The sequence below is a fragment of the Dryobates pubescens genome, chromosome 5 (genome assembly GCF_014839835.1).
Source record: "Dryobates pubescens isolate bDryPub1 chromosome 5, bDryPub1.pri, whole genome shotgun sequence".
Lineage (NCBI taxonomy): Eukaryota > Metazoa > Chordata > Aves > Piciformes > Picidae > Dryobates > Dryobates pubescens.
In genome coordinates, this window is record NC_071616.1 from 10,470,885 (window position 1) to 10,488,088 (window position 17,204).

Genomic DNA, 17,204 nt, shown 5'->3' on the forward strand with positions numbered 1-17,204 from the left:
ACAACCTCCCTTCAGGTAGTTGTAGAGAGCAATAAGGTCTCCTCCAGGCTAAGCAACCCCAGCTCCCTCAGCCTCTCCTCATAGGGCTTAGTGCTCCAAACCCCTCCCCAGCTTTGTTGCCCTTCTCTGGACACGTTCCAGCAAGTCAACATCTTTCCTAAACTGAGGGGCCCAGAACTGGACATAGGACTCAAGGTGTGGCCTAACCAGTGCTGAGTCCAGGGGCAGAATGACCTCCCTGCTCTTGCTGGCCACGCTATTCCTGATGCAGGCCAGGATGCCATTGGCCTTCTTGGCTGCCAGGGCACACTGCTGGCTCATGTTCAGCCTACTGTCAACCAGTACCCACAGCTCCCTCTCTGCCTGGCCACTCTCCAGTCACTCTGACCCCAGCCTGCAGTACTGCATGGGGTGAATCATAGAATCACAGAATGGTTTGGGTTGGAAAGGACCTCTGAAGTTCACCTACTCTAACCCCCCTACAAAAAGTGTGGCTTTCCAAGCTCCAACTCAAAAATTCCTTGAAACAAAACGTCTTTAAGTATTTTGGCTTCCAAGCTCCTTCCCTTTTGCTGTAAATGACCCAGCAACACCAATTGTAACTGCATCACAATCTTTCCATAACCTGGTTTCAGATCTGCATTTTTCTCAATACTTTTTCTTCAGATGCAGCAAAAATGATCTGCAAAGGTGTGAACGCAGCTAGTGCTGAAGAAAAGAAACCAGTGGCAAAAACAGGGGAAAACCAGGAAAACAACACATGAATTCTGCAGCAGCTGTCATCACACTCCCTTCAGGATCCACTTTTTGTAGCCAGCTTACAGGTCTCCAGCAGCTATGTCCACAACTTTTATCTACCTGTATGATTTTACACAAGGCCACGGAGCTATCTGCACCCTGATTTCCTGCTCCAGACTAAGCTTCTCGCTGCCTGCCCATGAAGGAAACTTCTAAGTCACCATGAGAATAGAATGGAATAGGAGTAGAGTAGAGTAGAGTAGAGTAGAGTAGAAAAGAAACCAGGTTGGAAGAGACCTTTGAGATCATCGAGTCCAACCTATCATGCAACACCATCTAATCAACTAAACCATGGCACCAAGCACCCCATCAAGTCTCCTTTGGGGCATCTTAGGAGCCACAATTCTGAGCAACCGCCCGCAGTTTTGCCCATATGAAAAACCCCTGCCTGCATCAGTTCATTTTTTTAACATCATTTACCTGCAGTTGTCCCAGTGGCACATGGTTGGAAGCAGCTGTTGAGGACATCACTGAAGATCAAAGCAATTTCTCTAATAAAGACCCAAAATGAGGTACAGAAGCTTCTCGGTGCAGGATCCACCCTGACCCAGCAGGCAGCTAAGGGGTCCATGGGCTGCCTGACAGTCACCCCTGTTTCCAAATCTAAGCACTGTGCGGTGCACCATTGCTCTCCAGAGAGCAGAGGCAAACAAAACCTGAAGGTAGCTATGCAAACTGCTGCAGTACATCAGTTTTGGGTCCAGCAAGCTGTCCATCTGGAAGCAGGATGAGCCTTGAACACGCTCTTGCTTTTTGTAGGAGTCAGCACCCAGTGCAGTTTAGCATCTTCATCAGCAATATGGACAGCGCTGCGCCAGCAGCAAGTCTGCAGATGATGCTAAACCGAGCGTGAGTGCTGACCTGCTACTGCAGACAGACCCAGAGAGGTTAAACCAATGGGCTGAGGTCAACTGAATGAGGTTTCACAAGACATAAGCGCCAGGTCCTGCACTTTGGTCACAACCCCAAGCAACACTACAGGCTTAGGGGCACAATAGCTGGAAAGCAGCCTGGTGGAAAAGGATCTGGAGGTGCTGGTGACAGCCAGCTGAACATGCGGCAGCACTGTGCTCAGGTGGCAAAGAAGGCCAACAGCATTCTGTCTTGTATCAAAACCATTATGCCCAGCAGCAGTAGGGAGTGATTGTTCCCCTGTGCTCAGCCTGGTGAGGCTGGAGTTTGAGTACTGTGTTCAAATAGAGGTGCCAATGGGAAGACATTGAGGTCCTGCAGCCTGTCCAGAGTAGCATAAGGCTGGTGAGGAGTTTGCAGGGTACATCGTATGAGAAGCAGATGAGGGAGCTGGGGTTGTTTAGTCTGGAGAAGGCTAAGGGAAGAGTTTACTGCACTCTACAACTACCTCAAAGGAGGTTGTGGTGAGGCTGGTGTCAGTCTATTCTCCTAAGTAACCAGCTATAGGATAAGAAGAAACAAGTTTAAGTTGTGCTAGGGTAGGTTAACATTGGACACTAGGAAAAATTTCTTCACTGAGAATGGTGACGCATTGGAACAGGCTGCCCAGCAAGGTGGTGGGGTCACCACCCCGGAGGTGTTCAAGAGGCCTGTGGGTATTACCACTTGGAGATACGGCTTAGTGGTCACAGTAGTTGGGTTACAGTTGGACTTACCATCTTGAAGGTCTTCTCCAATCTTAACTCTATGACATGACACCAAGCTGTGTGGTCTAGTTGACATGCTGGAGGGATGGGATGTCATCCAGGAGGACTTGGACAGGCTTGAGAGGCGGGCCCAAGCCAACCTCATGAAGTTCAACAAGGCCAAGTGCAAGATCCTACACTTGGGTCCAGGCAATCCCAAGCACAATATAGGCTGGGCAAGGAGTGGCTCAAGAACTGTCTTAAGGACTTGGGGATGGCAGTTGGTGCTAAAACTCAACACGAGCCAGCAAAGTGCACTTGCAGCCCAGACTGCCAACCATACCATACCATGAGATGCATCAAAAGAAGTGTGAACCAGCAAGATGAGGGAGGCGTTTCTCCCTCTTCAACTCTGCTTTCATGTGAGGGAGGTGTTTCTCCCTCTTCAACTCTGCTTTCATGAGACCGAGATATTGCACCCAGTTCTGGTGCCCCAGCGTAGGAGGGGTATGGAGCTACTGGAGTGGGTCCAGAGGAGAGCCACAAAGATGATCACAGGGCTGGAAAACTTTCCCTGTGGGGACAGGCTGCGAGAACTGGGGCTATTCAGCCTGGAGAAAAGGTGGCTCTGCGGAGACCTTACAGCAGCCTTCCAGTTCCTTAAGGGGCCTGGCTTGCAAGAAAACCAGGAGAGGCCTTTTTACAAGGACTTGTAGGGACAGGAAAGGGAATGGATTGATGCTTGAAGAGGGCAGATTCAGACTGGGTATTAGAAAGAAATGTTTTACACTGAGGGTGGTGAGACACTACAACAGGCTGGCCAGGGAGGTTGTGGATGCCCCCTCCCTGAAGGTGTTCCAAGGCCAAACTGCATGAGGCTTTGAGCAATCCAGTCTAATGGAAAGTGTCCCTGCCCATGGTGGGGGGGCTGGAACTACATCTTCAAGATCCCTTCCAGCCTTAACTATTCTATGACTCCTATGAATCTTAACCAAGAATGAAGAGGCTCATACCAAAACCCTCTGCTTCATAAATGCAGAAGCTGATGTAATGAAAGCCTGGGTGTCCCTTTTAAATGGGAAGTTTGTTGTCACAACAGCCATGCCCCAAATAAATCACAGACAACACAGAGTGCCTGCAAGGCAAGCGGTGTGGATTACAAGCAGAATTCAGAACAACTATTTATAGACCAAGTAGTACCCAGATTTAGCCTGAACAAAGTGGAGGAAATCCTACTTCTTTCTGATCATTGGGTGCCTTCAGCCACCCAGGATCCAGCTGAAGCCAAGTCCCACTTCAACAGATTCTCATGATCACAGTAAGCAGGAAGGATCAACTGACTTCAGGGGATGCAGCTAAACTCACGTCATACGTCACTGCTGCCTTGACCCCTGAAGGTTAAACCGCTCTTCTTCCACACCTCTGCACGTGACCCACTGTCTAACTACCAACTTCTGAGGCCTCCCACTCCCCAAAGCCAGCTAGGAGTAATACAATTAACTCCCTATCTGACCAGCTCTTGGTGCCTGCTCCCAGCAGGTCCCAGCAGCTGGATGCAGGATCCCTGTTACAGAGAGATACAGAAGGCACAAAGGCTTGGTCTTGTTTGCTAACCTGGTGCTCAAGAACTCTGCAGCAGTGTGGAGAAAAGGCAGCAGTTTGTCTTCTGCAGACACTAAAGACTAACCTCCTCCAAGGACAGACCTCACTCTGAGCAGATCCATCCTGGATTTCCTAGAAACTAATCCAAAGCCCAGCTTAGGCTCTGGAGATACTCTCTAAAGGTTTCACTGAGTTACTGGAGTAAGATTGTAAAGCAGTTTATAAAACAACAACAAACCCAACCACTTTTTATTTTAATTCCGTTCTAAAGCTGGCTCCTCCCATAACTTGGGTGACAGCCTGAAAAAAGAGGGTGAGTGCAGAGGGCTGCTGCCCCTGTAAGGCACAAACACTAAACCAGGCTGCAGTACTCCCAGCCCACCAACTGAAATCCCTCCTCATTCCTCAGAACAAAAACTAATGCCTACAAAAAAAGCTTTATGCACACTTCCATGCTCTCTCACACATGTGTGCACACATACATTTTGGATAGCAAAACCCAAGAGACTTGTCCATTCCTCTTATTGCTGTAAAAACAAAGAGGTCTACAGGACACAGCATGATGTGTTTGAAAGTATGTTAGCTCTCCTCCATGCTCAGTGACTGCTTTATCTTAGATCCACGTTGAAGGAACATTTACACACTCTCCCAGCACGAGGCCTGCTCACAAATAAGAGACTAGAAGCAGATATATGTTTCTTTATCCGTTATTTAATTCGTAAGTATTAAGAATTAGGGTCCTTTATAGAATATCATTACCACAGGGCAGTGAAATGAGCATCTTTAGTGTAGTGCAAGTCATATTAAATGAAAAGCTTTAAAAATAGATTTATTACCAGTACAGCCCAGCAGGTACTCTGCTGACCTGTAAATGAAACAATGGTTCTAAAGCACAAAAAAATATCCTCTGAAATAAAGCTTTATGTACAGCACACGTAGAGCTCTTAGATGCCTAAAGCTATTAGTTTGAGATACTAAACTAATGTTGCTCCCAGTTGCTACTCACTGTTGAGTATATTGGGAATTAAGTGTTCAGATGACTTTTAAGTGTACAAAACATTTGTTTGCCTTAGTTATAAAGAGCTCTACCAATATACACAAACTATACACTTCAGACATTCACAAAAAATGTGAGCAAGAAAAGGGTTATCAAAAACATTTAATACAATTAGTCAATAACCCTTCCCACCATGGTCCACATCTACAAAGATCCTTCCCCCTCCCCTCCCTCCTCCCCATCCAAACCCCTCCCCACAGAAAGTCACATACTTACCACAGGTTTTAGCAAGTATGGTTTAAAAAAGGCCCCGAGGGCAAGTTATTTATAGTTCAGTTGCCACTGTCAACAGATCTGGACCTCGATCTAGACCTTTGCCGATCCACAGACGATGGGGACTTAGATCTGCTGGAAGAGCCACGTTTCTGGCTCTTTTCTGGCACTGGAGATCTGCTAACTGATCGAGACTTGCTCCGGCTCCTGCTCCTTGACCTGCTGTAAGACTTGCGGCTGCGGGAACGGGAACGGCTACGAGACCTGGAGGAGCTTCTGCTACGAGACCGTGACCTGCTTCTGGACCTACTGTGAAACCCAAGAGCGCTACTGTTAGCATTCGAAGTCACAGACCATGACAACGACCAGGCAATTCACCAGCTCCCAGTCTGGTTGCCTGGTCACTGACTTGAATGCTTAATTATTCATTGAGAAAGCTTTGACAAAGAGAACAGAAATCCATACCTGTATCTTTTGCTGCCTTCAATTAGTTTGATTTTCCTTCCATTAATTTCTTTACCAGAAAGCTTTTCAATAGCATTCTTTAAATCACCGTAAGAGGCAAATTCAACCACCCTACACAAAAAAAAGGCAGAACACGGGGCTCACTATTAGAAGTTATGGTTTCAAGGACAGAGTAAAACCAAACCAACCAACCAGTCAAACTCCTCAAAAAATGTCATGCTACTCAGAGTAGTTATCTTTTGTACTAACTCAAGCATGAGCTAAAAAACTCCACTCCCTCAATACCAAAAAAGGCCTTTTCAGAGAATAGCTAAATTAAACTAAAAACTCCCACTGAGCACTGGAAGTAGCCACCTTCCCTCCCCAGGTATTGTACACACACACACACTTTACAGATTGCAAGAGATGATTTCAGGGTCTTACCCTTCATTTAACTTAGGTCTGTGTGCATCTGCAAAGGTTACTTCCCCAGCTTGTCTCATGAAGTCTTTGAGATCCTAACACAAGACCAGTTATGTTATGCAAAGTAGGAAAAATTATAGCATCTCTTAAAAAAAATAGCTTAAAACAAATGAAATAAACTTATGACTACTGAAAGAGAAGATGTTAGATAAATTACAAACATGGCTACTGCCACCCTTGTATTCTACCAAAACTGAATTATCTGTATCAGGGCATGAAATAAATGAAGGGGAGGGGGAAAACAAAAAAAAGCATACTGCTTAAAGCACTAATGAAGCATCTTAATATTTTAGCATACAAAGATTATATAGCAAGTAAGAAAGAGAGAAAGAGAGAGAGAAAGAAATAGAAATCAGAAAGCACATCTGGATATAGATACTGGACTGAGTGCAAAATGCTACCCATCTATTTTTGTACTACTTCAGCCTCCATTTACATTACGAGTCTTAAAAGCATACAGAATTACATTTACATAACACCAATCATTTTGTGCCCCATATGCCATTAAAAATATAGTTTACTTTACCTTCATTAACATTTCCCTAGGCTAGCCAAGCGGCAAACTGCATTAAGCGACCGGAGATACCGTCATGACATATGCCCGACTGGCTCTTCGCCACCCACTTGACGAACACTACCCAGTCGATGGAAGCCATTAATCGCACTGCCCTCCCTATTAGGAGACTATTGATGGATCCAGACATTCTCTATGCTTGATGTTACCAAGGACCACTTTACTGCGATCAGGATTCCAACGACCACCTAATTTCGTATCTTTCAATTCTTTTCGACCGGGACCTCGTTATTCGGAAGCGTTACAGAAGAACAGCTCTCAACTTAGGAATCAGATCTCGTTAACGCTCTGGGACCGCTGCAATGTGGCACTTTAAGGAGTGCATCGATTACGTCTAGACCGGCAAACACAGATCTAGAGGTGGCCAAGTGACATTGTAGGAGCTGACTGGAAAGTCAACCAGGCCCAACCAAGAGTGACCAAGACAGAACGATTAGGATAACCCACAGGCACTCCTCGTCATAAGGCCAACGACACAGATAGGCTGGCAAATAAAGGGTTTAATACGTGGTTAAAATGGATTTTAAAAAACAAGGAAAAAAAATAAAATAAATATATATCCTCAAATACATACATTAATAAGCATTACAAATTAAAATTAACTAGTGTTTTTTTTCATTCAAAACAAATTTTAAGTTACTGTAGTTAAAATTACACTAATTACGTAAAATTAATAAAATTAGCTTTTAAGTTTTAAACTAATTATCTTTACAAAACAATTTACATCACAGACCCATTAAAAGAAACTAAAATAGTTAAGTGTGTGTCAACAAACCTGCCAGCTCACTCGAGAAGAGAGATTTTCTACTATGAGGCGATTTTCTGTTCTTACAGGTGGGGCATTTCTGTTTGGAAAGAAACAAGCCAGATTTTTTTATTAAGGATTAAAATAACTACACTAATACTAACAAAAGCTGCACCAATACCCACTATCAGCAAATCATCACTATCACCACAAGTTAAGTAGGTTAATGCCCTGACTAATCTAAACAAGTATTAAATACTGGCATCCCCCAGGGATCACTGCTGGGCCCCATCCTCTTTAATATCTTCATTGATGATCTGGATGAAGGGATTGAGTCAGTCATCAGCAAATTTGCAGATGACACCAAGCTGGGAGCAGATGTTGGTCAGTTAGAGGGCAGAAGGGCTCTGCAGAGGGACCTCGACTGACTGGACAGATGGGCGGAGTCCAGTGGGATGGCATTTAACAAGTCCAAGTGCCGGGTGCTGCACTTTGGCCACAACTCCATGCAGAGCTACAGGCTGGGGTCCGAGTGGCTGAAGAGCTCCCAGAGAGGGACTGCCTAAACATGAGCCAGCAGTGTGCCCAGGTGGCCAAGAAGGCCAACAGCATCCTGGCCTGCATTAGGAATAGTGTGGCCAGCAGGAGCAGGGAAGTCATTGCGCCCTTGCACTCTGCACTGGTTAGGCCACACCTTGAGTACTGTGTCCAGTTCTGGGCCCCTCAGTTTAAGAAGGACATCGAGACACTTGAACGTGTCCAGAGAAGGGCAATGAAGCTGGGGAGAGGCCTTGAGCACAAGCCCTATGAGGAGAGGCTGAGGGAGCTGGGATTGTTTAGCCTGGAGAAGAGGAGGCTCAGGGGTGACCTCATCGCTCTCTACAACTACCTGAAGGGAGGTTGTAGCCAGGAAGAGGTTGGTCTCTTCTCCCAGGCAACCAGCACCAGAACAAGGGGACACAGTCTCAAGCTCTACCAGGGGAAGTTTAGGCTGGAGGTGAGGAGAAAGTTCTTCACCGATAGAGTCGTTCGTCATTGGAAAGGGCTGCCCAGGGAGGTGGTGGAGTCACCGTCCCTGGAGGTGTTCAAGAGGGGACTGGACGTGGCACTTGGTGCCATGTTCTGGTCATGAGATCTGTGGTGCCAGGTTGGACTCGATGATTTTTGAGGTCTCTTCCAACCTTAGTGATACTGTGATACTTTCGGCGAGGAAGCACGGAAACAAGTAGATTCAAGAAGCTTGGTAATCCTCACTATCCTACTGTCACTGAACAAATACTACCTTTCAACAACTCATTCTAGCTCAATCTGTCAGATTGGATGAGTACACACTGCTGCTCTCAAATATACATCAGCTCAAATCCATACGTACCTCCTATCGCTCCGTGGACGGCGGCTACTAAAACGGTCAGAGTACCTCCCTCTGCCTCTACCCCTAGAGCGTGCTCTTGCATGCTCAATTGTAACCCTGAAAGAAAAAGGAAAATAAAACCCCAAAATCAGTAAGGTTTTACATTTTTATGTTATCCCTGACAGTTATATTAGTTACAACCCCCCCCCAAACTACAACACAGTTTGAACAGCACAGATAACACAAGCGAATGCAACTCACTTTACTTTGATTTCAGAGTTGTATATTCATGAAACAGGGTACATCACCTCTCACTGCAAAGCTCCTTTCCATCCAACTCATAGACAGCATCATCTGCATCCCTTGGATCCTCAAATTCCTGCAAAATCACAACAAAAGCAACCAAGTGAAAAAAACTACATCTCTCAAGATGTTAAGTGCTGATTTCCCACATGATACATCCTTCACCGAAAACGAACTTTATTAGCTTCAAGCGTAACAAACACACGAAATCAGTGACCACTACCGAGAGCCCGGCAGAAGGGCGCACTTACCACGAATCCAAAACCTCTCTTCAGGTCTATGTCCCGGATTCGGCCGTACCCCTTGAAGAACCTCTCCACATCCTTCTCCCTGGCTGCCGGGTTCAGCCTCCCGATGAAGACGCGGCAGCCGCTCATAGCTGTGGTCGGGGAGCTCTCTGCGGAGACAAGAAACCCAGCCCCGTCAGCGCCCCGGGCCCGCCCCATGACTCAGCTCGGCTCCACCCCGCGCAGCCGCATTCCCTGCCGCAGCCCGAGGCTGGCCCGAGGCCCGGCCCGGCCCCGCGCCGGCCCAATAGAAAGGAGACAGGTGGACTCCACCTTAACCTGCGCCAATAGGATGGCGACGCTCGCCTATGGCCCCACCCACATCACGCCGAAGCACTGCGTTACTCCGCCCCCGCAGAGCAAGGGGAAAAAAACATACGCCATTGCTTCGCCACAAAATGGCGGCCCGGGCCGCGCCCAACAACGACCCCCACGACACCCGCTCCGGAAACCACTACAGTAAAACAGACTGACGAGAAAACTACCCGTAGTCAGAGCCTACCCGGCTGCACAGGCGAGAACTCCCTGTGCCGCCGACTCTGGAACCGCCCCACCGAATCCCCCCTGCCCGATGCAGGGAGGTCCCCGCACTCCGCTACGTCGGGCCCCTGCCTTATCACGAACCTGGGCTGCGGTCTCGGTGCGGGCCCAGCCAAATGGGCGTACGGGACAGTCAGCGCTCACGTAGCGAGCAGCTCTCGCCTTCCCTTCCTTCCTCAGCGGTGACCGGCTCCGGACTGCTGCGCAACTCCAACACTGCCTTGCGAAATGGAGGCGGCCTCACGCGTCACGGCCGCTCCGCGTGACGCTGGGGCGCTCGGCCATTGGCTGAAGGGGCGTCCCCGCCTCTTCCCCAGAGAATCTAGGTCAGAGCGGGGAGGGGGGCGCTGCGCTGGCCCGGAGCGCTCCGGCGGGCCGGGGTGACTGTGCTGGCCTTGACCACCCGGCCGCCTTAGAGGGCTAGTGGGCCGAGGCCTGGCTCTGTATGCGGAGAAGTGTGCGGACGGACCCCCCCACACTACCTACCCCATGTACTCGGGCCTTCCCCAGAGCCTCGTCGGTGCGCCGAGGAAAGATGGCCGCTGGTGTACTCGTCCTTGCCTGTCGCGGCCTGAGTTAGGTAACCCAAGGCGGTGTGCTAAAGCTGCCTGTGTAGAAACAAAACTGAGCGGCGTTAGTGCTGGTCCGGAGCGTGGAAAGAACACTGTGTTACTTTATCTGGAAGCCAGTCTGATAAGGCAGTGAAAGCGTAAACAAAGCTGGATTGTCAGCGCAGGGCTGTCATTAAAGCCGAGGTGATTGCTTAAAGGCAGCCATCGGGCTCTCGCACCCGCACAGCACACATGCGTGCTGCACTCGTGTGCCGGGTAGGCACAGAGGAGCGGGCAAGGTCTTGCAGAAACAGGCATTTCTTGCCCAGGAGGAAAGACAAGTACATAAGGAGTACCTGATGTGTCTGCATCCGCTTCTGAAATAAAGTGTTTAGTGACAGCTGTGTTTCTGTGTTACATAACTGCTGGGGGTTTATTTATTTATTTTAACAGTTTAGCATCCAGATGATTGGAGTAAAGGCAACAAAGTATCCCAAGGGATGTTCTAGTTCGGTAGACAGAGGTTGCAGCCTCTGTCAGGGTCATTGCTAGACTCATGCCCTGCTGGCTCTACAGGCTTTACACAGGATTAGCTGCCCCTTAGAGCTATACCAGAGCTAGACCCCAGAACAGTACAACCCTTTCTGATAGCATTGCCCTGACCTGCAATCCCACGCTGCCTCAAATCCTACCCCCTGCCTATTCCCCCTGTGGACTGTGAAATGCCATCTTTGTCACACCCAGTGTCTATTATTAGGCAGCTTTATGAGGATGGACTTCTCTTTTTCATGCTTAGTCACTGACGCAGATTGAATTTCGCTGGGACAATACCGCACATGGTGGCACTGACATCACGGCTTTATATGGCTGCCCCCACAAGCACTCCTCGGACTGCAACAGTATGCAGAATCCCCACGCCAGAAAAGTTACCTCTGCTGTGTGCAGGCCAGGATGAGAAAGGCTACAGTGTAGCCAAAGGTTTAGGGAGGACAACTAGCAGCGTTCTCTGCTTTTCTCTTTGATGACAAAGATGCGTGCTTCCACTCTGCGCAGTGGCTGAGTCTGTGAGAAAGCAAGGATGGTGCAGCCATGGGAGAATCTGCAGTAGAGGGAGGACTCTGAGCAGTGAAAGGCAACACTTGTGATTATCCTCATGGATAATAACCTTTACCTGGTGAGGAAGATATAGTCAAGTATGCCATCCAACACCAAACACTAATCATTTCATAATGTGTGTGCTAACAGGTACCATGGGAACAGACTCACCACCGTGGCTCTTCTGACTGCAGAGTGAGCTGGTTCACAAGATAAACCAGCAAAAAATAACCCTGAAAAGGCAGCAAACAGGTTTCTGCTGGTTTAACTCCCTGAAAAATGAGTTGTATCAGGATAAAACCAAGGGCTAGAACTGGACACAGAGAAGGGGAAGGGGCAGGAGCTGTTTGTTTTAGCAGCATGGAACAGCAGCCTAAAAAGCGTTGACAGTGTTACTGCAAGACAGTGATCTCCTCTCTGTGTCACATTTTTAGACTGCTGAAAGAAGAGAAGCAAAAGTCAGGAGGGGATCCAGAAGACAAAAACCATTTACAAGGTTCCTTTGTTACCAAGGGTGTCACTGACATAAGGTCATGTGCTTTTTCACTCGTGGGAGCTTCTCACATACAGGTCATGAGCAGGCACATCTGTTTCCTACCCAGTTTTGCTGAGTTTTATGTTAACAGGAAGGACTATTTCTCCCTTTGGCTTAAGGCTGTTTGAATACCACCTAGGACTTGTTAAGATTGTTGCTACTGCCTAGCCAAGTAATGTCCACACCTCTACCTTCCTTGCAACTCTGGACTGCTGAAAGCCATAGAAGCAGACTGAAATTCTTCCAGGTAACTAATCCCATCAAGGTAACTAGGTAAATACAGTCACTGTTTACAAGTAAAAAAAGGGCATGTATCAGCAGAAGAATAAAGGAAAGCTGAAATGAAGTCCCAGCCACCATTACAAGCCACTGTCACCACTATCTGATGCTGCTTGTGGAAAAGAGATGACAGGGATTAATTCTTCACTGTCTCTTCCAAACATAAAAACTAGATGGCATGAAATGAAACTAATGAAGTTCAAAACAGGCAAAGGCAGGTGATGTTTCTTCACCAACTGCTAGTAAACCCTCTGGCTAAACCTTCTGGAGGATACTTTGTATGCAGGAAGCTTATATAGTTTATAGAATCATAGAATCGATGAGGTTGGAAAAGACCTCAAAGATCAAGTCCAACCTGCCACCACAGGCCTCATGACTACCAGACCATGGCACCAAGTACCATGTCCAATCCCCTCTTGAACACCTCCCTGGGCAGCACATTCCAACAGCTAACAACTCTCTCTGTGAAGAACTTTCTCCTCACCTTGAGCCTAAACTTCCCCTGGTGCAGCTTGAGACTGTGTCCTCTTGTTCTGGTGCTGGTTGCCTGGGAGAAGAGACCAACCCCCTCCTGGCTACAACCTCCTTTCAGGTAGTTGTAGAGAACAATAAGGTCACCCCTGAGCCTCCTCCAGGCTAAACAACCCCAGCTCCCTTAGCCTCTCCTCATAGGGCTTGTGCTCAAGGCCTCTCCCCAGCCTCATTGCCATTCTCTGGACATGTTCAAGTCTCTCAATGTCCTTCTCAAACTGAGGGGCCCAGAACTGGACACAGTACTCAAGGTGTGGCCTAACCAGTGCTGAGTCCAGGGGCGCAATGACTTCCCTGATCCTGCTGGCCACACTATTCTTGATGCAGGCCAGGATGCCATTTGCCTTCTTGGCCGCCTGGGCACACTGCTGGCTCATGTTCAGCCAGCTGTCAACCAGCACCCCAGGTCCCTTTCTGCCTGGCTGCTCTCCAGCCACTCTGACCCCAGCCTGTAGCACTGCACGGGGTTGTTGTGACCAAAGTGCAGCACCCAGCACTTGGATTTGTTGAATGCCATCATGTTGGACTCTGCCCATCTGTCCAGCCTGGCAAGGTCCCTCTGGAGAGCCCTTCTACCTCTAACTGATCAACACCTGCTCCCAACTTGGTGTCCTCTGCAAATTTGCTGCTGACTGACTCAATCCCCTCATCCAGATCATCAATAAAGATCTTGAACAGGATGGGGCCCAGAACTGATCCCTACATCCTACAGACAGCCTTAAATCAAGGAGGAGGGGGGAACAGGGAAAAAATGATGCTGAGCATGAGGGGGAAAAAAGAGAGGCTCTAATTCAGAGACTCTGTCTGCTGTTGCTGAAGACTTTCTGCAGAAACTACTACCTCCCAGATTCATGGAGAAACTGCTTGTATAAACCAAAGACTCCAGCACTTGCCTAGATCTGCCACGTTTCCATGAATGGAAGCAGAAATGCAGCCAGCATCCTCTCCTCCTGCTGGTGGATATATGTGCTTCCACTTTTTCTGTGGTTCTCCATGTTAATCTTCTCTACCTTTCTTTACTTCCTCCTTTTCTGTATACTTGTTTACCTGTGCATTCTCTGTCCTTTTGTTTTTTGCAAGGCTCTGTGAGATAACCTATTTCTGTTCTGAACTAAGTAGCTTCCTTAAAGGTAGCAGGAATGAGGGCTCAAGAGCTGCTTAGAAAAAGTCTCAGGGAGATGGCAAAAACTAACTAGGTAATTTGATCTTTAAGCATTAATTGTGCTTCTTCAAAATATTTAGAGGAAGAAAATAGAAATTGACCTCAAAATAACAGAAGTTCAGGAACAATTTGGGCACTGGGCTTTTCCCATTTCCAGGAAAGCTCAAATGCAGATTTCCTAGGCGTTAGTGTCAGGCTGAGAGTCCTCGCCCACCAGCCAGGAATAGATTTAACTGTAGCACTCTCTATTCACTAGGCTGTGACTCAGAGAGGAAGGTGCTGCCCTGGGGTTGTGTTACTGAGCAGTCAGAGATAGGGAGCCTGGCTGAGGGCAGCTCTTTCACAGCTCCTCACTGCCTAAGCGGCCTTGTTTCAGCCGGCTCCTGCTAGAACCCCTTGCATGCAGCTCCTCACAGTCCTCTTTCCCAACCAAACACAGTAGCTAGCATTCTATTAATTGTAGCTCAGCAGCAGTATTCAACTAGTTCTGGAGGTGCCATATGACAACAGGGGGATCTGTAGCTCATCACTGCAGGTGCAGACCTTACCTCAGTTCAGGTGAGCCTTAATAGACTCAGGGCTGTGCTAACAGCTGTGGCTCAGGGAAAAAAGCGGTGGAGGCAACAGCTGATCACATCCTCTTCTCTAGGATATGGAGCCTGTGTCTCTGCAGCTGTCTCTGTGTGAGGCTGAAAGGCAGATTAACAGCAGAACAGCACATTGTCACATCAACTCACATCCCAACAAAGATTTAATCATAGAATTATAGAATTGTTAGGGTTGGAAGGGACCTCAAGGATCATCTAGTTCCAACCCTCCTGTCATGGGCAGGGAAACCTCACACTACATCAGGTTGCTCAGAGCCACATCCAGCTTGGCCTTAAAAACCTCCAGGGATGAGGCTTCCACCACTTCTCTGGGCAACCTGTTCCAGTGTCTCACCACCCTCCTGGGGAAGAACTTCTTCCTAACATCCAATCTGAATCTACCCATGTCTATTTTTGTTCCATTCCCCCTAGTCCTATCATTACCTGACACCCTAAAAAGTCCCTCCCCAGCTTTCTTGCAGGCCCCCTTCAGATACTGGAAAGCCACAATGAGGTCTCCCTGGAGCCTTCTCTTCTCCAGACTGAATAGCCCCAACTGCCTCATTCTGTCCCCACAGGAGAGGTGCTCCAGCCCTCTGATCATCCTCGTGGCCCTTCTCTGGACACACTCCAGCACCTCCAGATCCTTCTTGTAACAGGGGCTCCAGAACTGGATGCAGTACTCCAGGTGGGGTCTCACCAGAGTGTAGTAGAGGGGGAGAATCACCTCCCTCAACCTGCTGGCTGTGCTTCTCTTGATGCAGGCCAGGATGCGATTGGCTTTCTGGGCTGCAAGTACACACTGGTGGCTCATGTTGAGCTTCTCACCCACCAGCACCCCAAGGCTTCAACACCATCACGGTTTTTACACTATCTAGTACATGCCACAAAGTTTAGGTTAGCCTTATGTTTTATGCTGATTTTAGCCAGCTGCAGAAGGTGCTACTTGGTCAAACATGAAGCTTATGGGTAGGAAGCAGAAAATATTTTTTTTTCCCTCCTTGGGTTAATATTTGAATCATCATAAAAAGTTTACAGCAGCTTAGTGTGCTTAGTTGTAGTTGCTGAATGTGAACTCATGAGGAACTCTCATGAGAGCAAGCTATAGACTGCTACAGAAAGAGTTTACTGGGTCAGAGATATTTATAAACCTTTAGAGGGTAATAAGAGCTTCTACAGGACCACGTGTCCTTCCTTGGCCAGTCCTTTCAGACCTTTACTGAAAGGTATTGAAGCCCCTTTTGGATTTAACTCAGCATCAGGTGTACCCCCAAAGGGCAGCGAGGCTGGTGAGAGGCCTCAAGCACAAGCCCTACAAAGAGAGGCTGAGGGAGCTGGGGTTGAGGAGGCTCAGGGGAGACCTCATTGCTCTCTACAACTACCTGAAAGGAGGTTGTAGCCAGGAGGAGGTTGGTCTCTTCTCCCAGGCAACCAGCACCAGAATGAGAGGACACAGTCTCAAACTGTGCCAGGGGAAGTTTAGGCTGGAGGTGAGGAGAAAGTTCTTCACATAGAGAGTTGTTAGCCATTGGAATGTGCTGCCCAGGGAGGTGGAGTCGCCGTCCCTGAAGGTGTTCAAGAGGGGATTGGATGTGGCACTTGGTGCCATGGTCTAGTAGTCATGAGGTCTGTGGTGACAGGTCGAGACTTGATGATCTTCGAGGTCTTTTCCACCCTTGTTGATTCCATGATTCTGTGAAATACAACCACCATCCTCAAGGCCATGGTCTCCCATTGCATTTCCAAACAGCTCAAATGATACCACGTCTGTTTTGGCAAATCATCTGCTTTGTTTGCACAGACTGAGGGACAAACACTGGCAGCAGTTTTTGTTTCCTCCACAGGGCAGACTGCGAGCGCTGAGCTTGTCATGTCGTCTTCATCTTCTGCTCAGTTGAGACACAGCATTCATCCTGAAATGGGCCCACAGAATGTAAGTTGCAATAAGGGAAGAATAGGGTGAAGAAAGTTCCCATATTCTCAAGCAGCCACACTTTTAATCCTTAAGAAACTCCCTGAAGTAACTAAGGAACCATCTCTGTGAAATCTCCAGCACCATTCCTCATTCCTTTTGACTGGTAGGCTGAACTTCAAAGGTCAGAAAGACAGTGGAACCAAAGATTAAATCAGGAATTTGAAAGCACTTTCATTCAGTGAACTGCTTGTGCCAGCAAGGTGGGAAATCATAAACTGGCCACTTCAAATTAATCCAATACTCCTTATTGGAATAATTAAGATACCAGGCAAGGGGTGGGGAGGTAGGGGAGGAACCAGAGGTGTTAAACCCTATTATAATACACATTTTAGTCCATTTTTTTCTTAAGAAAGCAGGCAAATCCCAGGGGAAAATCCACTGTAAGCTGGCAGCACAACTTTCTGAGTTTGCATTCAAAATAGCTCCTTAGCAAACTTGAGGACAATTCCATTGGGGAACCAGGGATCTGTTCTTGGCACAAAACCATTCAACAC

At 47.9% G+C, this 17,204-nt stretch overlaps 1 protein-coding gene across 3 annotated transcripts; it reads right to left on the reverse strand.

Moving 5' to 3' along the window:
- Window positions 1-5,067: 5,067 nt before the first annotated feature.
- SRSF5 (serine and arginine rich splicing factor 5) lies at window positions 5,068-10,247 on the reverse strand. 3 transcript variants are annotated; one of them, XM_009900616.2, is made up of 8 exons: window positions 10,080-10,243; window positions 9,420-9,565; window positions 9,174-9,244; window positions 8,887-8,982; window positions 7,545-7,614; window positions 6,157-6,230; window positions 5,734-5,844; window positions 5,068-5,574 (listed from the first exon to the last, which is right to left on the reverse strand). In XM_009900616.2, the coding sequence occupies exons 2-8, from the start codon at window positions 9,543-9,545 to the stop codon at window positions 5,328-5,330; spliced, it is 795 nt and encodes a 264-aa protein (XP_009898918.1). In that variant the 5' UTR covers window positions 9,546-9,565; window positions 10,080-10,243; the 3' UTR covers window positions 5,068-5,327. The 3 variants fall into 3 exon arrangements, with proteins under 3 accessions (XP_009898918.1, XP_009898917.1, XP_054017555.1); XM_009900615.2 differs by having other exon boundaries at window positions 5,068-5,577; window positions 10,080-10,240; XM_054161580.1 differs by lacking the exons at window positions 5,068-5,574; window positions 5,734-5,844; window positions 6,157-6,230 and adding an exon at window positions 6,436-7,253 and having other exon boundaries at window positions 10,080-10,247.
- Between the last annotated feature and the right edge of the window lie 6,957 nt (window positions 10,248-17,204).

Coding starts and splice junctions, on each gene's coding strand:
- SRSF5 (XM_009900615.2), bottom strand. CDS start 9,545: ATGAGCGGCTGCCGCGTCTTCATCGGGAGGCTGAACCCGGCAGCCAGG. Junction 6,231..7,544: donor CTTCTCGAGTGAGCTGGCAG/GTTTGTTGACAC, acceptor GTCTTGTGTTAG/GATCTCAAAGACTTCATGAG. Junction 5,845..6,156: donor AGACCTAAGTTAAATGAAGG/GTAAGACCCTGA, acceptor TTTTTTGTGTAG/GGTGGTTGAATTTGCCTCTT.